Below are 17,500 nucleotides of genomic sequence, written 5' to 3'. Positions count from 1 at the left end.
AGCCATCCTTTCACAACACCAAAATACAAGACGCATGGGGCAGCCAATCAGAGCACAGCTGTAGAGCAAAGCGGGCGCATGATTGGATGAACAATGGATGACGGCCGGGGATAAAAAAAAATGTCAACAGAAAAAAAAACCACCCTAGCAAGTTGTTGGGTCTAAAATGACAAATATGCTGTATAAGCAAACTGGGGCACATCAATCCTCTAAATGTTGATAACTTTAAAAGTGAGTGTTCAGTGTGCTGTAACAACACAGACAGTGAACAGAGTGTTAATTCAACACTGTTGTGGCTATGATTCCAGTGGATTGGTGGTAAACACGTTGAGTGTTGAGTTGAACATTTGCAGTAAAATTCATCTACATTTATATAGAGTATATATGGCTTCACAGTCTTAATTCAACCCTCAAACATTTGAATTGAACACCAAAATAAAACAGGACCATATAATCTCAAATAGTGTTGAACTAGCGTTTTTAGCATTTAGCTAATTAGCGAATTAGCCTTCTGCAGGTGCAGTCTACTAGTCTATTGCACGACTCAGCACAATGTGTTTTTTTTCCTCAAGTTCTGTCTGATTAAAACATTGGACTGGAGTCTGGAGTGTCCTTGCCTCTTTTCTTGGGCTGTAATTGAGTTACAGAGCAGCGATCTGGCAAGGGAGTTAACATCAGACCACTGCAGCCATAAAATATTCCCTTTTCAGAACTTCCTCCCCCCCACACACACACATTTCGGCTGCAGGCAGCCGCGTTAGCAATAAGCTAAATAATGTACAAGCAGCTAGTCATTATTATTAGCACCATCAGACAAATGTGGTTTTATATTATCGGGGTGCTTATTAGCATCGGAGTTTATTTATGACCAGCTGGCTGTACAATCGCTCTTCTGTAGTCTTATGTTTTATGTATCACAGTACGTGGAGTTGCCACCGCATCAGGGCCATAATACATCGCCACTCAGTAATTGAGAAATTGGACTCATGGGATGTGTGAGGTGATTCTGACCCTTTTTTTTCTTTCTCTTTTTTCCCCCTCCTCTCCTCTACTCTCTCTACTTCGCTCTACTTTGCTATTCTCTTTTCTCCTCCCCTCTCGTCTCATCTCTTCTCCGCGTCCCTTCTTTATTCTCCTCTCTTTTCCTCATGCGACCTGGGCTATGTTCATATGCTTTGATGACAATCTCCACACTAGCACAGGTTTTAACATATGAATACAGAGATCGGTCAATGTCTGGAAAAAGAACTCAAAAAGAAGTTTGAGTGCAGGCTTTCTATGCACCACCTAACAGACAACGACAACAACCCTGAAAGGCACAGAATCATCCTTGAATCTAACTGTGTTGACTCATCCAGCCCTCAATCCAGGGGTGTGTTTCTTAAATGCGTAGTTGTTAGCCAGTTAGCAACTTGGCAGTTGCCAGTGGGAAATTGCCTTGTAAACAACAAAGTAGGTAACAAAGTTAGCAACTATGGCTTTGAGAAATGCATCCCAGGTCTGTATCGACAGTGTTGGGGGTACTACTGTAGGCCCTGGGCAAATGTAAGCTAAGTGAGATTTTTTAGCTGTATGTTTACACCCGCTGTCTAGTCTGTCGGCTGCTGTGCAGGAGTGAGGATTTGGTGCCTGGCCAGGCATTGCAGTAAGATGCATTCCTCTAGTCAAACCAACTGCTGTACTGTAGCCCGCACACACACACACACACACACACACACACACACACACACACACACACACACACACACACACACACACACACACACACACACACACACACACACACACACACACAACCACACACACACACACACACACACCTGTGCAAATCACAAAAGTCAGCCACTCTCTCTCACTCTCAGCAGCCTCACTAACTGGGCTTGGGAGGAGGGGAATAGAATGGGGAGATCCTTCTAGAACATCCAGACTGAGCGGGAGCTACAATAACAGCAGCACTGGAGCTGGACTGGACCCAACCAGCCGCTTCAACTAATCTTCCCCCTACGGTACCCACAGACAGTCAGCTAGGGATATCCAGACCACTGCTGATGAAATGTCTCCACTTTCTGAGCTAAATACCTACAAATAATGTTACTTATGTATTATTTGTTGTTTGTATTTCTTTGTAAATAAACTTTGTGAATAACTCCCTCCTTGTTATTTTATATACTGGCTACAATCTCCATTTCACAATTCATCTTCGTCTTCCTCTTTGTCTTTCAAATGACTTTTTACAGCACTCTTTTTGGCAGACTCAGTAGAGGGATTGCAGTTCAATTTCACTACTAAACTGTCAGGATGGGTTAGAATCTGCCTAACTCAGAACTAATTAGTTTTTATAGATGATCTGGATCCCTGTCTGGATCCAGGATTTCTGATTTCTGAGTGCTTCCATCCTCACCATTGCTGCCAGATAGCACATGCTGTACTTTGATGCCTTGAGAGCATCAGAGGGTGAAATTGGGCTGCCTTGGGTTGGCAGGCAGAGGTCTGCACTCGCCAAGTGCCATGCTAGTGAAGTCCTGTTTTTCCAACCCATTTCAGTACAAATACCAATGTTATTAAAACTATTAGAGAGTTTTAATTTAATTTATCACAATCAAAAAGCGTTCATTTTACTCTTTGGTCAGTATAACATGTTTACTCAATATTGTGTTAATATCAAGAGGGGTAGAGGTGGAACTACAATGGCCATATGTAGAATATCACACTAAGTTTACTGTGAAATATTGACACCCCATTGTTTTGTACTGTGATCCTGACTAGAGCAACAGAAGATGGAAACCAATTCCCCAAAACATTTTTCAATGTTGACAACGTCAACCTTTCCAGGTAGTGTAATGTAATGATCTAATCACAATCTGAATTAACTGATCATGTGATTTCCCAGAAAGAAAAATCCTTTACAAGATCATGTATTGCCCTTCTACCTACACTAAACACACACACACACACACACACACACACACACACACACACACACACACACACACACACACACACACACACACACACACACACACACACACACAGACACACACACACACACACACACACACACACACACACACACACACGCACACACACTGCTGCTGCTGGTGTACTTGATAGACCTATTTTAATATTTATTTTTCTTCAAAATGCTACTATTACTATGTCAGAACGCTATAAAGGACTTTTAGGAAAAGCACAACAATTACCTCCTCTTAATGTATGTTCTCTACAAGTCTTCTGTTGTCCAGTCTTGCACTTTAAATGTCTGTATGAGCACTGTCTATGTCCATACTGTCTTATGTCCATGTATAAGTACTGTCTATGTCTATACTGTCTATGTCCTTACCTAGATTAGTCTATGTCTGCATGGGAAAGCAAGAAATGTAATTTCAAATTCTTTGTATGACCAGTGCATGTAAAGAAATTGACAATAAAACCTACTTGACTTGACTTGACTTGAAAGAAATCCAGCCCTCCTCGGTGCTATACACCAAACCCTTCTCCTTAACCTCATCAGAACCTACGCTCACTGGTCTAGAGATGTCCCGATCCAGGTTTTTGCACTTCCGATCCGATACAGATCTTTTATTTCACTTCCGATCCGATACCGATACCGGCCTATACCGATATCGGCCTATTGGAGTATTTAACGTTATTTAGCCTATTTACTTTGTTGTCACAGTCATGTTGAAAAGGGTTTTTGCTCTTACCTGTAGTAACAACTAGCCAACTGAATTAGGTGAATTTGAGTAATACACAATGGTTTTTAATGAGAAACTGATCTGGTTTTTTCAGATATTAATAAACACAAAATAGGAAAATGGATCGGAATTCTGGATCTGATTTTTCAGTGCCTGCTGATCCGATTACCGATCCGCATTTTTTGCCAATATCGGCAGCCGATCCGATCCATCCGATCCGATACGACAACCCTACACTGGTCATCATGATCTCCAGCCAAGTGTGCGGACTAACAGCTCTCTCTCTCTCTCCCTCCCTCTCTCTCTCTAGTTAACATTAAAAGTTGCTTAATTGAAACATCTGCCAAAGCAGTTATTACATACATATGACATATATGAACATATACATATACATATACTACTATATTGTGTGTGTATATATACAGATACAGTATGTCTTACTCAAAGATTCACACACTCAGATCACTGTCTTTCGTGCATTCCCTTACACCAGCTCTACATCTCGGTTTTCCGTCTCTGCTCCTCATTTTTCCTTCTCTAGCTCTCTCATATGTGCCCTCATCCAGTCTGACACACAGCAGCCTGCGTCGTTCAGCAGAGGGGATGGTGTCTCATCATTTACCCTCCCTCTCTACACCCCTCTGTCCCCCCCAACCCTCTCTCCAGCCCTCTCTCTCCTCCCGACCCTGCCTCTCTCTACTCCCAGCCCTCTCTACAGCCCTCTCCCATTCCCTACGCCTGTCCATATCGTTCATTGCATTCTTCTCCTTCCTCTTCTCTCTCTCCCATTACCTTTGTCTGTTCGTATTGTTCAATGAATTCTTCCTTCTCTCTCTCCTTCCCTCTCTCTCCCTTCCTCTCTGTCTCTCTCTCTCTCTCTCTCTTTCTCTCTCTCTCTCTCTCTCTCCCATTACCTTCGTCTGTTCGTATTGTTCACTGAATTCTTCCTTCTCTCGCTCCCTCCCTCTCTCTCCCTCTCTCCCATTGTCTTCGTCTGTCCATATTGTTCACTGAATTTTTCCTTCTCTCTCTCTCTCTCTCTCTCTCTCTCTCTCTCTCTCTCCCCCTCTCTCTCCCTCTGTGCTGCAGTATATATGAGATAGAGCCCATTACAGAGTGGAGGGGGAGTAGAGATGGACCTGATGGAGGGGCTAGTGGCTAGTCTCTTTCAAGTGGCCACATTATATTAGGTGTGGCCAAGAATGCCTTTCCTTCTATAGGAAGATAGAAAATAAATGCTGCTGTAACTGTATGCAGTGCGTGTGTGTGTGTGTGTGTGTGTGTGTGTGTGTGTGTGTGTGTGTGTGTGTGTGTGTGTGTGTGTGTGTGTGTGTGTGTGTGTGTGTGTGTGTGTGTGTGTGTGTGTGTGTGTGTGTGTGTGTGTGTGAGTGAGAAACAGGATGAGTGTTGACCGTGTCGACCCGGCCGTGACAAGCAAGCACACCTGACAGTGCAGTGACACATCTTACCGTTGTCATACCAAAGGAAGCTCTGAGATCTGTCTGCATTGAGAAAGACCACAAACACACAAGAAGGGTTCAGCTTGAGGAAAACACACACACACACAGCTTTTAGAAAGGACACACACTCACATACACAGCTTTCAAAAGGAACAAACACACACACACACACACAGCTTTTAGAAAGACACACACACATATACTGAAGATTAATTTGCACTCAAGGAAAGAAAACATTATGAATCCCTGGACTGCAGACTGTTGACAAGGTTCTCCCACAAGACACAGTGGGAAGTGTGTGTGTGTGTGTGTGTGTGTGTGCGCCCTTGTGTGTGTCTGTATCTGTGTGTGTGTGTGTGTGTGTGTGTGTTGTGTTGTGTGTACAGCAGCAGCTGTTCCAACAGTGCAGTGAGGAGTCTCTTCTGTCCAGAAGTGTGCTGTCAGGATGGCAGGACTCATAATGCCTTCCAAACAGTCATTAACGGCCATCAAGCAGACACACAAACACATCAACCATCAGGCCTAATGCATGCAGAGACACACACACAAACACACACACACACACACACATCAGGCAGCGACACACACACACAAACACACACACATGTACATACAAAAATACATGTGCAGCCAGACACACACATATAAACACACACACACACACACATACACTCACGCACTCACGCATGCACGCACACACGCGCGCACGCACACACACACACACACACACACACACACACACACACACACACACACTTTATACAGATTCATACACACTGCAACACACATAAACGCTCCCATACATACTATTTTTCTGTAAGCACTAGAAATAAAAAAAAATACACACATAAGCCTGTCACGATATACGATAAGTCAATAAATCGGACGATAACTTTTTACAAGAACGATCACTTTTCTGGCCCCGATAAGTAACGATAAGTTATTTGCGTGATGTTTTGTTTTCCCTCTCTCCCTTTCTCTACCGTAGCCGTAAGACTACTGATGGCGCGTTATAGGCCAACGCAGCGCAATGACGTTTAAATGTTGGTGTTATTTTAAGTTTCAGTGCAGTTCTGGTTGGAAAAAAAGTGCATTGATCTGGCTACTTGCGTCTTTGAAATAGAACGCTGGTGTTCCCGCGCGTCGCTTATAAGCCTCGACAAAGAATCAGCGCTAGAGACTAGGAGCGCAATATTCTTCCAGTCTCAGTCAGCGCATCTGCAACGTTCCTCAGAGAGGGGAATGAACAGCTCCGACACGGAGGCAAGTGTTCATTTTGAAACATGCGCCGCAACCCAATATCCACGACGAAGACGTGTTTGTGCAAACATGAAATAGTGGTACCGTCGCTACAAACTTGCTCTGAGGCTGTTATTTTAAACCTCGCCGAGTTTCCACTATTATTTCAATGCGCCTCCTACCCCGACGTTCGTTGTCTGTTCTTTTTGTGATTTTCGCTATATTTCTTGTTTATTTAGACCTAACAATATGAGTAGGCAGTCCGCAAGCAAATCATGAAGATACGATTTGTGGATTTAAATCTGTCACACCAGGAGAATGTGAACGGTTGTGCGCACTACAGGGGAAACAGAGGCATGGCGACTCATAACTCATAAGAATCAATGTATGGGCGTTCATAAAGGACTTTAAAGTGCGCAGAATTGCAACTTGTTCCAGTCGAGGGTATCGGAGAGAGAGAGAGAGAGAGCTGCCTGCACCTGGAACTTGTGCATCTGTTCATGCTCTTTTGCTTTTTGCTGATGTTGAAATGCCTTCAACAGGGCTGATTTGGGTTTTGACTGACAATTAGCTAACAACGTGCATTTGTTTGAAATAAGCTGTCTAAGTAATAATTTGTGAATTAACAATACCCCACCAGTAGGTTATTTTACATCACACCATGGATAGGCCTATAAGCCATTCAGTGTGCTTGAGAAAGATAAATAACAGAAAATGTTAAAGAAAGACAATATAACTTACCCTAATAATAAATACAAAAAAAGCCTATTTAGAGCATATTGTGCTCCATGAGGATGTATTTAAAAACTTATATATATATCCCCCGCCGTGATGCTTTAAAAATGTGAAGGGGTGTAGTCACATTTTTATTGCATTTTTACGTCATTATATTGTTTGACACATTTCTTCTTGGAGCAGGCGTCAATCTTAATTATTTAAACCTCTGAGTCTGCTGGCCCAAATGTTAAATTCAATGTTTCAAGAAGGAGGCCGCACCTTTCATAGCAGTGTTTTTTATTGCACATTATATTGTTTGAAAATGGCGAGAGAGACAATATTATCGATTATCGCAATAATTTCTTGTTATCGTTATCGTCTGGCAAAAATTGTTATCGTGACAGGCCTATACACACACGCTCTCAATCACAGACACACACACACACACACACACACACACACACACACACACACACACACACACACACACACACACACACACACACACACACACACACACACACACACACACACTCACACATACGACACACACACACACACACACAAATGCTCTCACGCACACATGCACGCACACACACACTTTGTACAGATTCATACACACTGCAACACACATAAACGTGCCCATAGATACTCTTATTTCTGTACTAGAAATAAAAAAGACACACACACACACACGCTCTCAATCACACACACAAATACACAACACCCACGACACACATACACACACACACAAACCCACGACACACACACCCACGACACAAACACACACACACACACACACACACACACACACACACACACACACACACACACACACACACACACACACACACACACACACACACACACACACACACACACACACATAGACACACCCACACACTCTCACTATTAGCGTGGTGATGTCAGACGGATTGCTAAAAGCCTTAATGGCTCTCTCTGTGTCTCCCTGCGGTCCGGTAGAAATATGATTAAATATGATTACAATGAATTTGCCTGATTGTCCCTCTATTGTGACAGAGCGACACGCTGCCATTATACGGGGCCCTAATTTGATTCCAGCGCTGATATGTGCCACACACACACACACACACACACACACACACACACACACACACACACACACACACACACACACACACACACACACACACACACACACACACACACACACACACACACACCATTCTCTGTTACATACACACACTCCTTTGCTCTCACTCTCTCTTTGTATTTTGCATACACATGCACATACACACACACACACACGCACTCCCACACACGCACACACACACACACACACTTTCTACTTTCTATTCTCTCACACACATACACAGACATAAAACATTTTCCTATGTATTTTTTTGTATTTGTGTTGCATATGTGTCACACAAATGTGGTCACAGGCTCAATTGCAGCATGTGTATGTGTGTGTGTGTGTGTGTGTAATCACTGTTGTGGGTCTGCTGTGTTTTGTTGCATGTCACTGGTGTGTCTGTATGACCTGCATGTGCACGTGTATGCAATACAGAGGGAGAAAATGTGTTTGAGAGCTATGGGCTTATATATTATGTCATAGCATTTTAGTTAAATTGATTGAGTGTGTGCTTGTGTGTCTCATATGTGTGCATCGTATGTGTGTGTGTGTGTGTGTGTGTGTGTGTGTGTGTGTGTGTGTGTGTGTGTGTGTGTGTGTGTGTGTGTGTGTGTGTGTGTGTGTGTGTGTGTGTGTGTGTGCGTGCGTGCGTGTGTGTTTGACGCAGCAATTCACAGTGTGTGCATACTGTATGTATATGAGTAATGTATACAGTATGTGCGCCTGTTATATCACAGTGCTACAGAATTTGATTTGCCTCTGTTTTATATGGTTATTTACATTACAGACCACAACTGAAGGCCTATTTCCAGCACATATTTATGTATGTATTTCCAGCACATATTTATGTATGAATACAGGGTGCCTACAGGTTTGACTAAGTGAAAATTTCTGTGTTGTCAGCTCCCTCCCACAGTATAGGCACTGTGACATGAGCACGAGATAGCTTACTCCCTTGGGTGCATTGTTTAGTTAATATGCAGTATGGCGTCACCACGCCCATCAAATAATCCCTAAATCAATCGATCAATCAATCAATCAATCAATCAATCAATCAATCAATCAATCAATCAATCAATCAATCAATCAATCAATCAATCAATCAATCAATATAAATATTGAATATATTATTACAGATTAGAATAGTCGTGATGCGAGTGCTTCTTATTGGCTGATCTCGATGCCCTGGTAACTAATCAGGTCCAATCTCCATATGGGGGCGAGGTTTCCTAGCAACAGTGACAGCATGGGGCGGTAGTGCCAACAGAGTCAATGATTTATGTTTCCAAATTATTCTTTTTTTTAAAGTTATACTGTAAGGGATGACAAGAGGATATCCCCTTTTGATGTCTCATGGGAAGCAGAAACCCACTCACTAAAACAGAGAGAGAGAAAGAGAGAGAGAGAGAGAGAGAGAGTGAGAGGGAGAAAGAGAGAGAGAAAGAGAGAGAGAGATATGGACAGCCACTGAAACATGCAGAGAGGTGTAGCCTAAAACTCAACCAACCCGGTCCTTCAAAAAAATGTGGGCTTTTCATTTTTCCTTCAAAACAATTCTTCACGATTCAATAAGTTAATTTGAGGGGGGATTTTCTTGGGCAAAAACGTTACGGAAATGTGATACGGCGTGTTTTTCTAACAGTCCTAATCCGACTAATGTGAGCATGACCAGGTTCATTTGAATGCTCGCTCAGATGTCGTCGCGAGAAGCAAACCCGGCGGAATTGAGACACGCAGACAGAAACACTCGCTCACCGAGGCGGAAACGATCAATAAAAACCGTCAAAATTTTACACACGCCTTGTTCTCTCTATCTATCCCTCCCTCTCCCTCTCTCTCTCCCTCTCCCTCTCTCTATCTCTCTCTCTCTTTCTCTATCTCTCTCTCTGTCTATCTCTCTCTCTTTCCCTGCTGCCAACCAGCTAATCTGCACAGTTGGCCTTGGAAAAAAACCACTCACACTCACACACTGTTCTGTGCGCGCGCTCACACGCACACACGCACACTCACACAAACACGTCTACATACACACACACACACACACACACACACACACACACACACACACACACACACACACACACACACACACACACACACACACACACACAAACACCCCTCCACACACACAAACACCTCTCCACACACACACACACACACACACACACACACACACACACACACACACACACACACACACACACACACACACACAAACACCCCTCCACACACACAAACACCTCTCCACACACACACACACACACACGCACATGCACACACACACACACACACACACACCCTCTGCACTCCTCTCCTCTAGACAGTAATGCATTACCATATTGTTGGGTCATGAATATGTATCCACTTCCCTTGCCTTTGATTAGAAGAAGGGCAATACTGAGGAGGGATTATGCAAATGAGGGCGACCGGTGAGAACCAATCAAATCAATCACATGTGACATACAGGCAGGGAGACAATTATCGCCCCCCATTACTACATTAAAGCTGAACTGGACCGTGTGTGCGTGTGCGTGTGCATGTGCGTGTGTGTCTGTACGCGTGTGGGAAATCCAGTGGTATGTGTGCATGTGTGCAGGTGTGTTGTGCATGTGTGCGGATGTGTGTGTGTGTGTGTGTGTGTGTGTGTGTGTGTGTGTGTGTGTGTGTGTGTGTGTGTGTGTGTGTGTGTGTGTGTGTGTGTGTGTGTGTGTGTGTGTGCAGGTGTGTGGGAAATGCAGTGGTATGTATGTGTGCCTGTGTGGGAAATCCTGTGTGTATAGGAGACAGCGGTGGGTGGTAATTAGTGGTGAATCATGTATGATAATCACGTTAAGACAGGGAGACTGCCTGTGTGTGGCATCTTTGTGTGTGTGTGTGTGTGTGTGTGTGTGTGTGTGTGTGTGTGTGTGTGGAGAGAGAGAGAGAGAGAGAGAGAGAGAGAGAGAGAGAGAGAGAGAGAGAGAGAGAGAGAGAGGGAGAGAGAGAGAGAGAGAGAAAGAGTGTGTGTGTGTGTGTGTGTGCGAGAGAGAGAAAAAGAGGGAGAGAGAGAGAGAGAGAGAGAGAGAGAAAGAGAGAGAGAAAGTGTGTGTGTGTGTGTGTGTGTGTGTGTGTGTGTGTGTGTGTGTGTGTGTGTGTGTGTGTGTGTGTGTGTGTGTGTGTGTGTGTGTGTGTGTGTGTGTGTGTGTGTGTCCATCAATGTCTGTGGATAGAGGATGTGTGCGTGTAACTACCTACCAGGATGTGTTTGTTTGCTAGACTTGACAATGACGGTGTGTGTTTTACATCTGTGTGTGTGTGTGTGTGTGTGTGTGTGTGTGTGTGTGTGTGTGTGTGTGTGTGTGTGTGTGTGTGTGTGTGTGTGTGTGTGTGTGTATGTGTGTGTATGTGTGTGTGTGTTTGCTCATAACACGATAGACATGTGATTGATTGACAAGTCCCCATTATCACCTCACCACACACACACCTCTCCTACCTGACCTCTTAACTCCTTCACACACTCACACACTCCCACACACACACACACACACACACACACACACACACACACACACACACACACACACACACACACACACACACACACACACACACACACACATACACACAAAGACCTCAAACTCCTCCTCTTGTCAACCCACTTCTCATGCATTCTCTTCTCTTTTTCTAACACGTCTCTCACTACTTTGCTTCGCGTTGCACACCCCCACACGCTTTGTCTTCTCATGTTCTCTGCTCTCTCCATCTCCCCTGCGTCTCTAATCTGGTTCTCGTTCTCTCTCTGTCTCCATCTCTCTCTGTCTCTGTCTCTCTCTCTTTCTCTCTTTTCTACCACGTGTCTCTGTGTCTCTCATTTTCTCAATCTGTTTCTGGTTCTACTCCTCCTCTGCTTCTCTCTGTATTTCTCTCTCTCCCTCTTTCTCTCTCCCTCCCTCTCTCCCTCCATGTGTTTGTATGTCCGTCTGTCTTTTTTCCTCAATATGTTTCTGCTTCCACTCCATCTCTGTTCTCCGTCTACAGAGTTGAAAAAAAAAACACCCTTGTCATGGATCTAGAGAATGTAGGAGAAAGACAAGCCAGAGCAGGATGGCACTGCACAGGAACGCCCCCAATCTGCCCATCAGACGCTGGAGCTTACGAGCTAGCAAGCACACGCTGCCATAAATTCACTACAGCTGACGCCAATCAGCTGCCATGTCAGTATAGAAGACGCTACAAACACACACAGACGCACACACACACAGGCACACAACACACACGCACACACAGATGCACGCACACTCACATACACATGCACACACACACTCACACACAGGCGTGTGCGTGCACATGCGCACACACAAACACACACACACACACACACACACACACACACACACACACACACACACACACACACACACACACACACACACACACACACAATTACAGACACACACACACTCACGCACACACACTCACGCACACATACACACACACACACCCCAGCGGGTACCTTTTCTGACAGCTGAACTAGTTTTGTCGACGTGCGTGGAAGACACACGAGCGAGGAAGCGGCGCTGCTGCATCAGGCAATATAATATTTAAGACTCGTGCATTAAAGACGATGTTATGTAACATTTAGCACTGCTGGGACCCAGCGCTTTGATGTTTTTGGGGTTTCGTTTTTTTGTTATGGGATATCACTTTGTTATCTTTCCACTGTCTCCAGTCTGTGTCCTAAATGGCGTCTTAAATGCCAGCTTTGGGAAGCGTTGTTTTGCTGTTTTGAACCATCAATCCACAAGCAGGCGAATACACTACACTGCAGGCGGAAGCATATCTAAAGCCTCTTCCAGGTGGTTTGTGCTTTTTTGTAGTTGTATACTTGTCTCAGATTCATCTTCAAATGGACTCAGATGCCATTTTTTGTTGTCAATCTTCACACAGGGCTCTAACTAAGACAAAGCATGACAGGTTTGTAGCCTCTTGGTGCTGCCAGAGAGACGATTCACTCAACACTCATCTACCTCATCACAATATTGCTGTGATATTACAGAGAATCGTAAGTAACGGATTAAATCTTTTGGTCATTACCATTTTGGTTACATAACAAGATTATAATAGAGGCTTCGTCTTAAGGAAACTGTCTTTTCCTAAATACATACTGGTCACAGAGACACATTGAGACACATATACTCACACACACACAAACACACACACACAAAATTGCACATACCCAGACTTATCTTCACCACAAACACACTCAGTCTCTCCCCTCTCTCTCTCTCTCTCTCTCTCTCTCTCTCTCTCTCTCTCTCTCTCTCTCTCTCTCTCTCTCTCTCTCTCTCTCTCACTATCACACACACACACACACACACACACACACACACACACACACACACACACACACACACACACAAAAGCATGTACGCACACACGGAGAGCACGCATAAATTTGCACGCAAAAGTGTGCACACGCAACTTATCTTCACCAAACAGCACATGCACACACAAATGCAGAGACATTCGCACACAAAATTGCACATACCTAAACTTATCATCACCACAAACACATACTCAGTCTCTCCTCTCTCTCTCTCTCTCTCTCTCTCTCGCTCAAACACACACACACACATACAAAAGCATGCACGCACACAGAGAGCACGCACAATTTTTTTCTTCACCAAACACCATATACACACACAATCTCTTCTCTCTCTCTCTCTCTCTCTCACTCACCCACTCCTGGCTCACCATTGACCTCCTGAGATCCGGCGTCGGTGAAGAGGGAGCTCATGATCTCCTCGAAGTTGACGTGCGGCTCGGCGGTGTGTGGGTCCTGCGAGACGTGGCGCAGCATGGTCTTCAGCACGTCGTCCAGCGAGGCCTCGTCCTCGTGCAGCAGGATGGAGGCGCGCTCCAGGAAGCCGTCCAGGTCGCGGTGAGCTCGCACCTCCTCCTCGAAGTCCATCAGCTTCACATACTGCAGTGGACAAGAGACAATCATTACAGTGAATGAATTAATTGTAGAGTACAGTATTAACAATAGAGTACAGCAGAGCAGAGATAGTTTCACCTCCTCCTCGAACTCCATCAGCTTCACATACTGCCACGGACAAGACAAGACATTGACATTGACACGCATTGTTGCACACTGACGAAGGCCAAAACCAGTTTGTGCAATAAAAACACTATATGCAAGGTGCAGCGCCCAATGGCGCCCGCAAGGGAGCAGTGCGGCGGGACGGTACGGAGGAGGAGGATGATGGGGGAGAGCACTGGTTAATTACTCTCCCAACCAACCTGGCGGGTCGGGAGTTGAACCGACAAACTTTGGGCTACAAGTCAGACTCCCTAACCACTTACCCATGACTGCAGTAGTACAGAAGAAGTACAGTCAAACTCCATCAGATTCAAATATTGCAGGACAAAATATACCTCTGAAGAGCCTCTTTCCCCAATGCAATATATCTTTTCACATATATTGGCTTTTTACAATGGCTAATATCAGCAAAATCAGTGTTTTGATGACTGAATTTGGTATTGTAAATATCAGATAACATTGACAAAGTCCAATTGCCTTGATGTGGTCTTAAAATCAGATTTTATGAAAGATGTATGAAATATCTTTTTTTAAATTGTTATTGCATATTTTGGAGGAGAGCTCTTCACATAAAAATAACCTGAATGCTTCTTCAAAAGTCCAACAAATTCACATACTGCGCAGACAAACAGAACAATCTCTTCCTAGCTTTTAGAAGTTACCCACTGCAGCATTACAGTAAACAGTCGTAAAACACCTAGAGCGGCTCACACCCACTCAAAATTCTTCACTTAGCAATACGTCTGCAGACACACTTGTATACTATACTGTACTGTACTGTATGCGTCATTGTATGAGGCATTGTTCTGCTCAAAGAGAGGGAAAGGACTTTATGAGTCTTAAAGGGGTATGCCACTATTTTGGGGCTTAATACAGTTAAAATCGTTGGCTGGGGTTTATAAAGGTGGTAAAGTGTCTTATTTTTCATGTTAAGCGTTGTCTTGCTTTAGGACAAGTTAAAAGAGGGAATATGTCGCTAAGATAGTGAAAGTCAATTAATCTTTGTAGCATTGTAGCATGCTACACAGATCTAGTAGTGGCTGGTTTGAAACATGGCGGACGGAGCAGGAAATGCTACCAAACTTCTTTATTTGAACACTAAAAACGCTTCGTTTCACTTTTTTGTAGTGTGTTACTGATAAAGATCATGTGTGAAAAGTATTGCTGTGTTAGGTGATGAATTTGGTTTTCGTAATTTCGTATCAAATCATAACTGCTTGTTTTCTTGTCCACCTATCTAATGTGGATTATATGATGATAAAGTTTGAACATTATCGCCGTTTTTAACAGCTTAAAACGGCGTAATTTTGATATTGATCTATTAATTTTTTAGAAGATCCGCGGGAAATCCTAAAGTGTTTATCATCACCATAGCAACAGCTCTCTTTACCGCACGGTCAGGCACGGTATTTTCCGGACGAGTTGAAATATTTGAACGTATGCAGAGGTTCTCGAATGCAGACTTTCTTCCGCACCGGACTGTCCGGACCCCAACCGCATACGGAATGCGGTTCTCCATAGACAATGAATGGTTAACAGTCAAACCAGATTCGTATTACCGCATGTAATGTGCAGGGGCCTTTAAGCCTCTTTTCCACTGCTGTTTTTCTGGTAGGTAGGCCTACAGCTCGACACAGTGCGACTCGACCGCCACTTTTTGCTTTTCGAATAAGGAACCCCAGAGCAAGCATATGGACAGCATTTAGCCACTCGAGGGGGTATAAACAAAATTGCTTTCTCTCCCTCTTACACACTTACACAAACAAACATACACATAAACAGAAACTGTACAGTCAGGCAGAGCTAGACGCACGCGCACACAAACAGGCACACACACACGCACATACACACACACACACACACACAAACACAAACACACACGCGCACACACACACGCGCGCACACACACACACACACACACACACACACACACACACACACACACACACACACACACACACACACACACACACACACATTCTTCTTTTCTCACCCACACATACACACAGAAAGCAGGGATGACCAGTGCACTGAGAAAAGGGTTTTTAACAAAGAGGGGATCACGGCGGGCAGATACGGTGTATAGGCCCGTGCACTCAAAGGAATTAAACCTGCCACGCCACTCTATGGAGGAGATTAGGCTTTACATGACTGTTTTGGGACCGCACCGCACGCTGCTTTGTGATGCGCTGGCTGGCTTGGGTGGCTGCATCTGTGGGAAGCCTGTGTGTGTGCATGTGTGCAGAAATGTGTGTGTGTATGTGTGAGTGTGTGTGTGTGTGTGTGTGTGTGTGTGTGTGTGTGTGTGTGTGTGTGTGTGTGTGTGTGTGTGTGTGTGTATATGTGTGTGTACGCGTGCGCGCGTGCCTGTGTGTGTACATGTGTGCGTGCGTGTGTGCGTGCAATTGTATGGGAAACTTAAGCGGTGTGGGGCTTGTGTGTGTGTGTGTGTGTGTGTTTGTGTGTGTATGTGTGTGTGTGTGCGCTGTTATGAGAGTATGTCTTCTTATGTGATGTTTGAGGATGAGAATAAGTACATGAGCAAGAACATCTATGCATATGTGCTTAGTGTATGCACTGTGTGCGTGCCCGAGTGTGTGCGTGTGTGCGTGTGTGTGCGTGTGCGTGTGCATGCGTGCGTGCGTGCGTGCGTGCGTGCGTGCGTGCGTGCGTGCGTGCGTGCGTGCGTGCGTGCGTGTGTGTGTTCACGGTGAACAGAGAGGCTGAGGATCAGCAGCAGCTGTAATACCAGAGATCTCAGACCAGCGGGCCATAGCCAACACTAATGAGAGAGGGAGACAGAGAGAGAGAGAGAGAGAGAGAGAGGGAGAGAGAGAGCAGACATGTGGAAAATAGATAGAGGACAGTAGAAGAGGACAAGTGAAAGGAGAGAAGAGGGTGACAGTTAAGATAGAAGAAGAGAGTGGAAGACAAAAAGTTTGGTAGAAGTAAAGAGAAAAGAGAAGAGAGAGAGAAGGGCAGAGAGAGAAGGAAGAGAAGATGAGCAGGGGAAGTGACAGGGAGGGCAGAAGGACACCAAAGAGGAATGGAGAACGAAGCTACAGTCAGGGAGAAGTGGAGGACAGAAGAGAATGGGCATAATACCTTATAAAAGGAGAGAACAGGAGAGGAGAAGAGGGGGGGAGAGGAGAGGAGTGGAGGAGGGGCAGAGGAGAGAGGAGAGGAGAGG

At 44.6% G+C, this 17,500-nt stretch overlaps 1 protein-coding gene across 1 annotated transcript in view; it reads right to left on the bottom strand.

The window, feature by feature from the left end:
* Window positions 1–17,500, bottom strand: part of slc4a11 (solute carrier family 4 member 11) — a 127,673-nt gene that overhangs the window by 49,514 nt on the left and 60,659 nt on the right. Inside the window, exon 5 of the mRNA XM_063184071.1 lies at window positions 13,962–14,190. Coding sequence (XP_063040141.1) covers window positions 13,962–14,190 — 229 coding nt within the window. The remainder of the gene's footprint in view (window positions 1–13,961; window positions 14,191–17,500) is intronic.

The sequence above is a fragment of the Engraulis encrasicolus genome, chromosome 19 (assembly GCF_034702125.1).
Source record: "Engraulis encrasicolus isolate BLACKSEA-1 chromosome 19, IST_EnEncr_1.0, whole genome shotgun sequence".
Taxonomy (NCBI): domain Eukaryota; kingdom Metazoa; phylum Chordata; class Actinopteri; order Clupeiformes; family Engraulidae; genus Engraulis; species Engraulis encrasicolus.
This window is presented reverse-complemented; position numbering and strand designations above follow the sequence as displayed.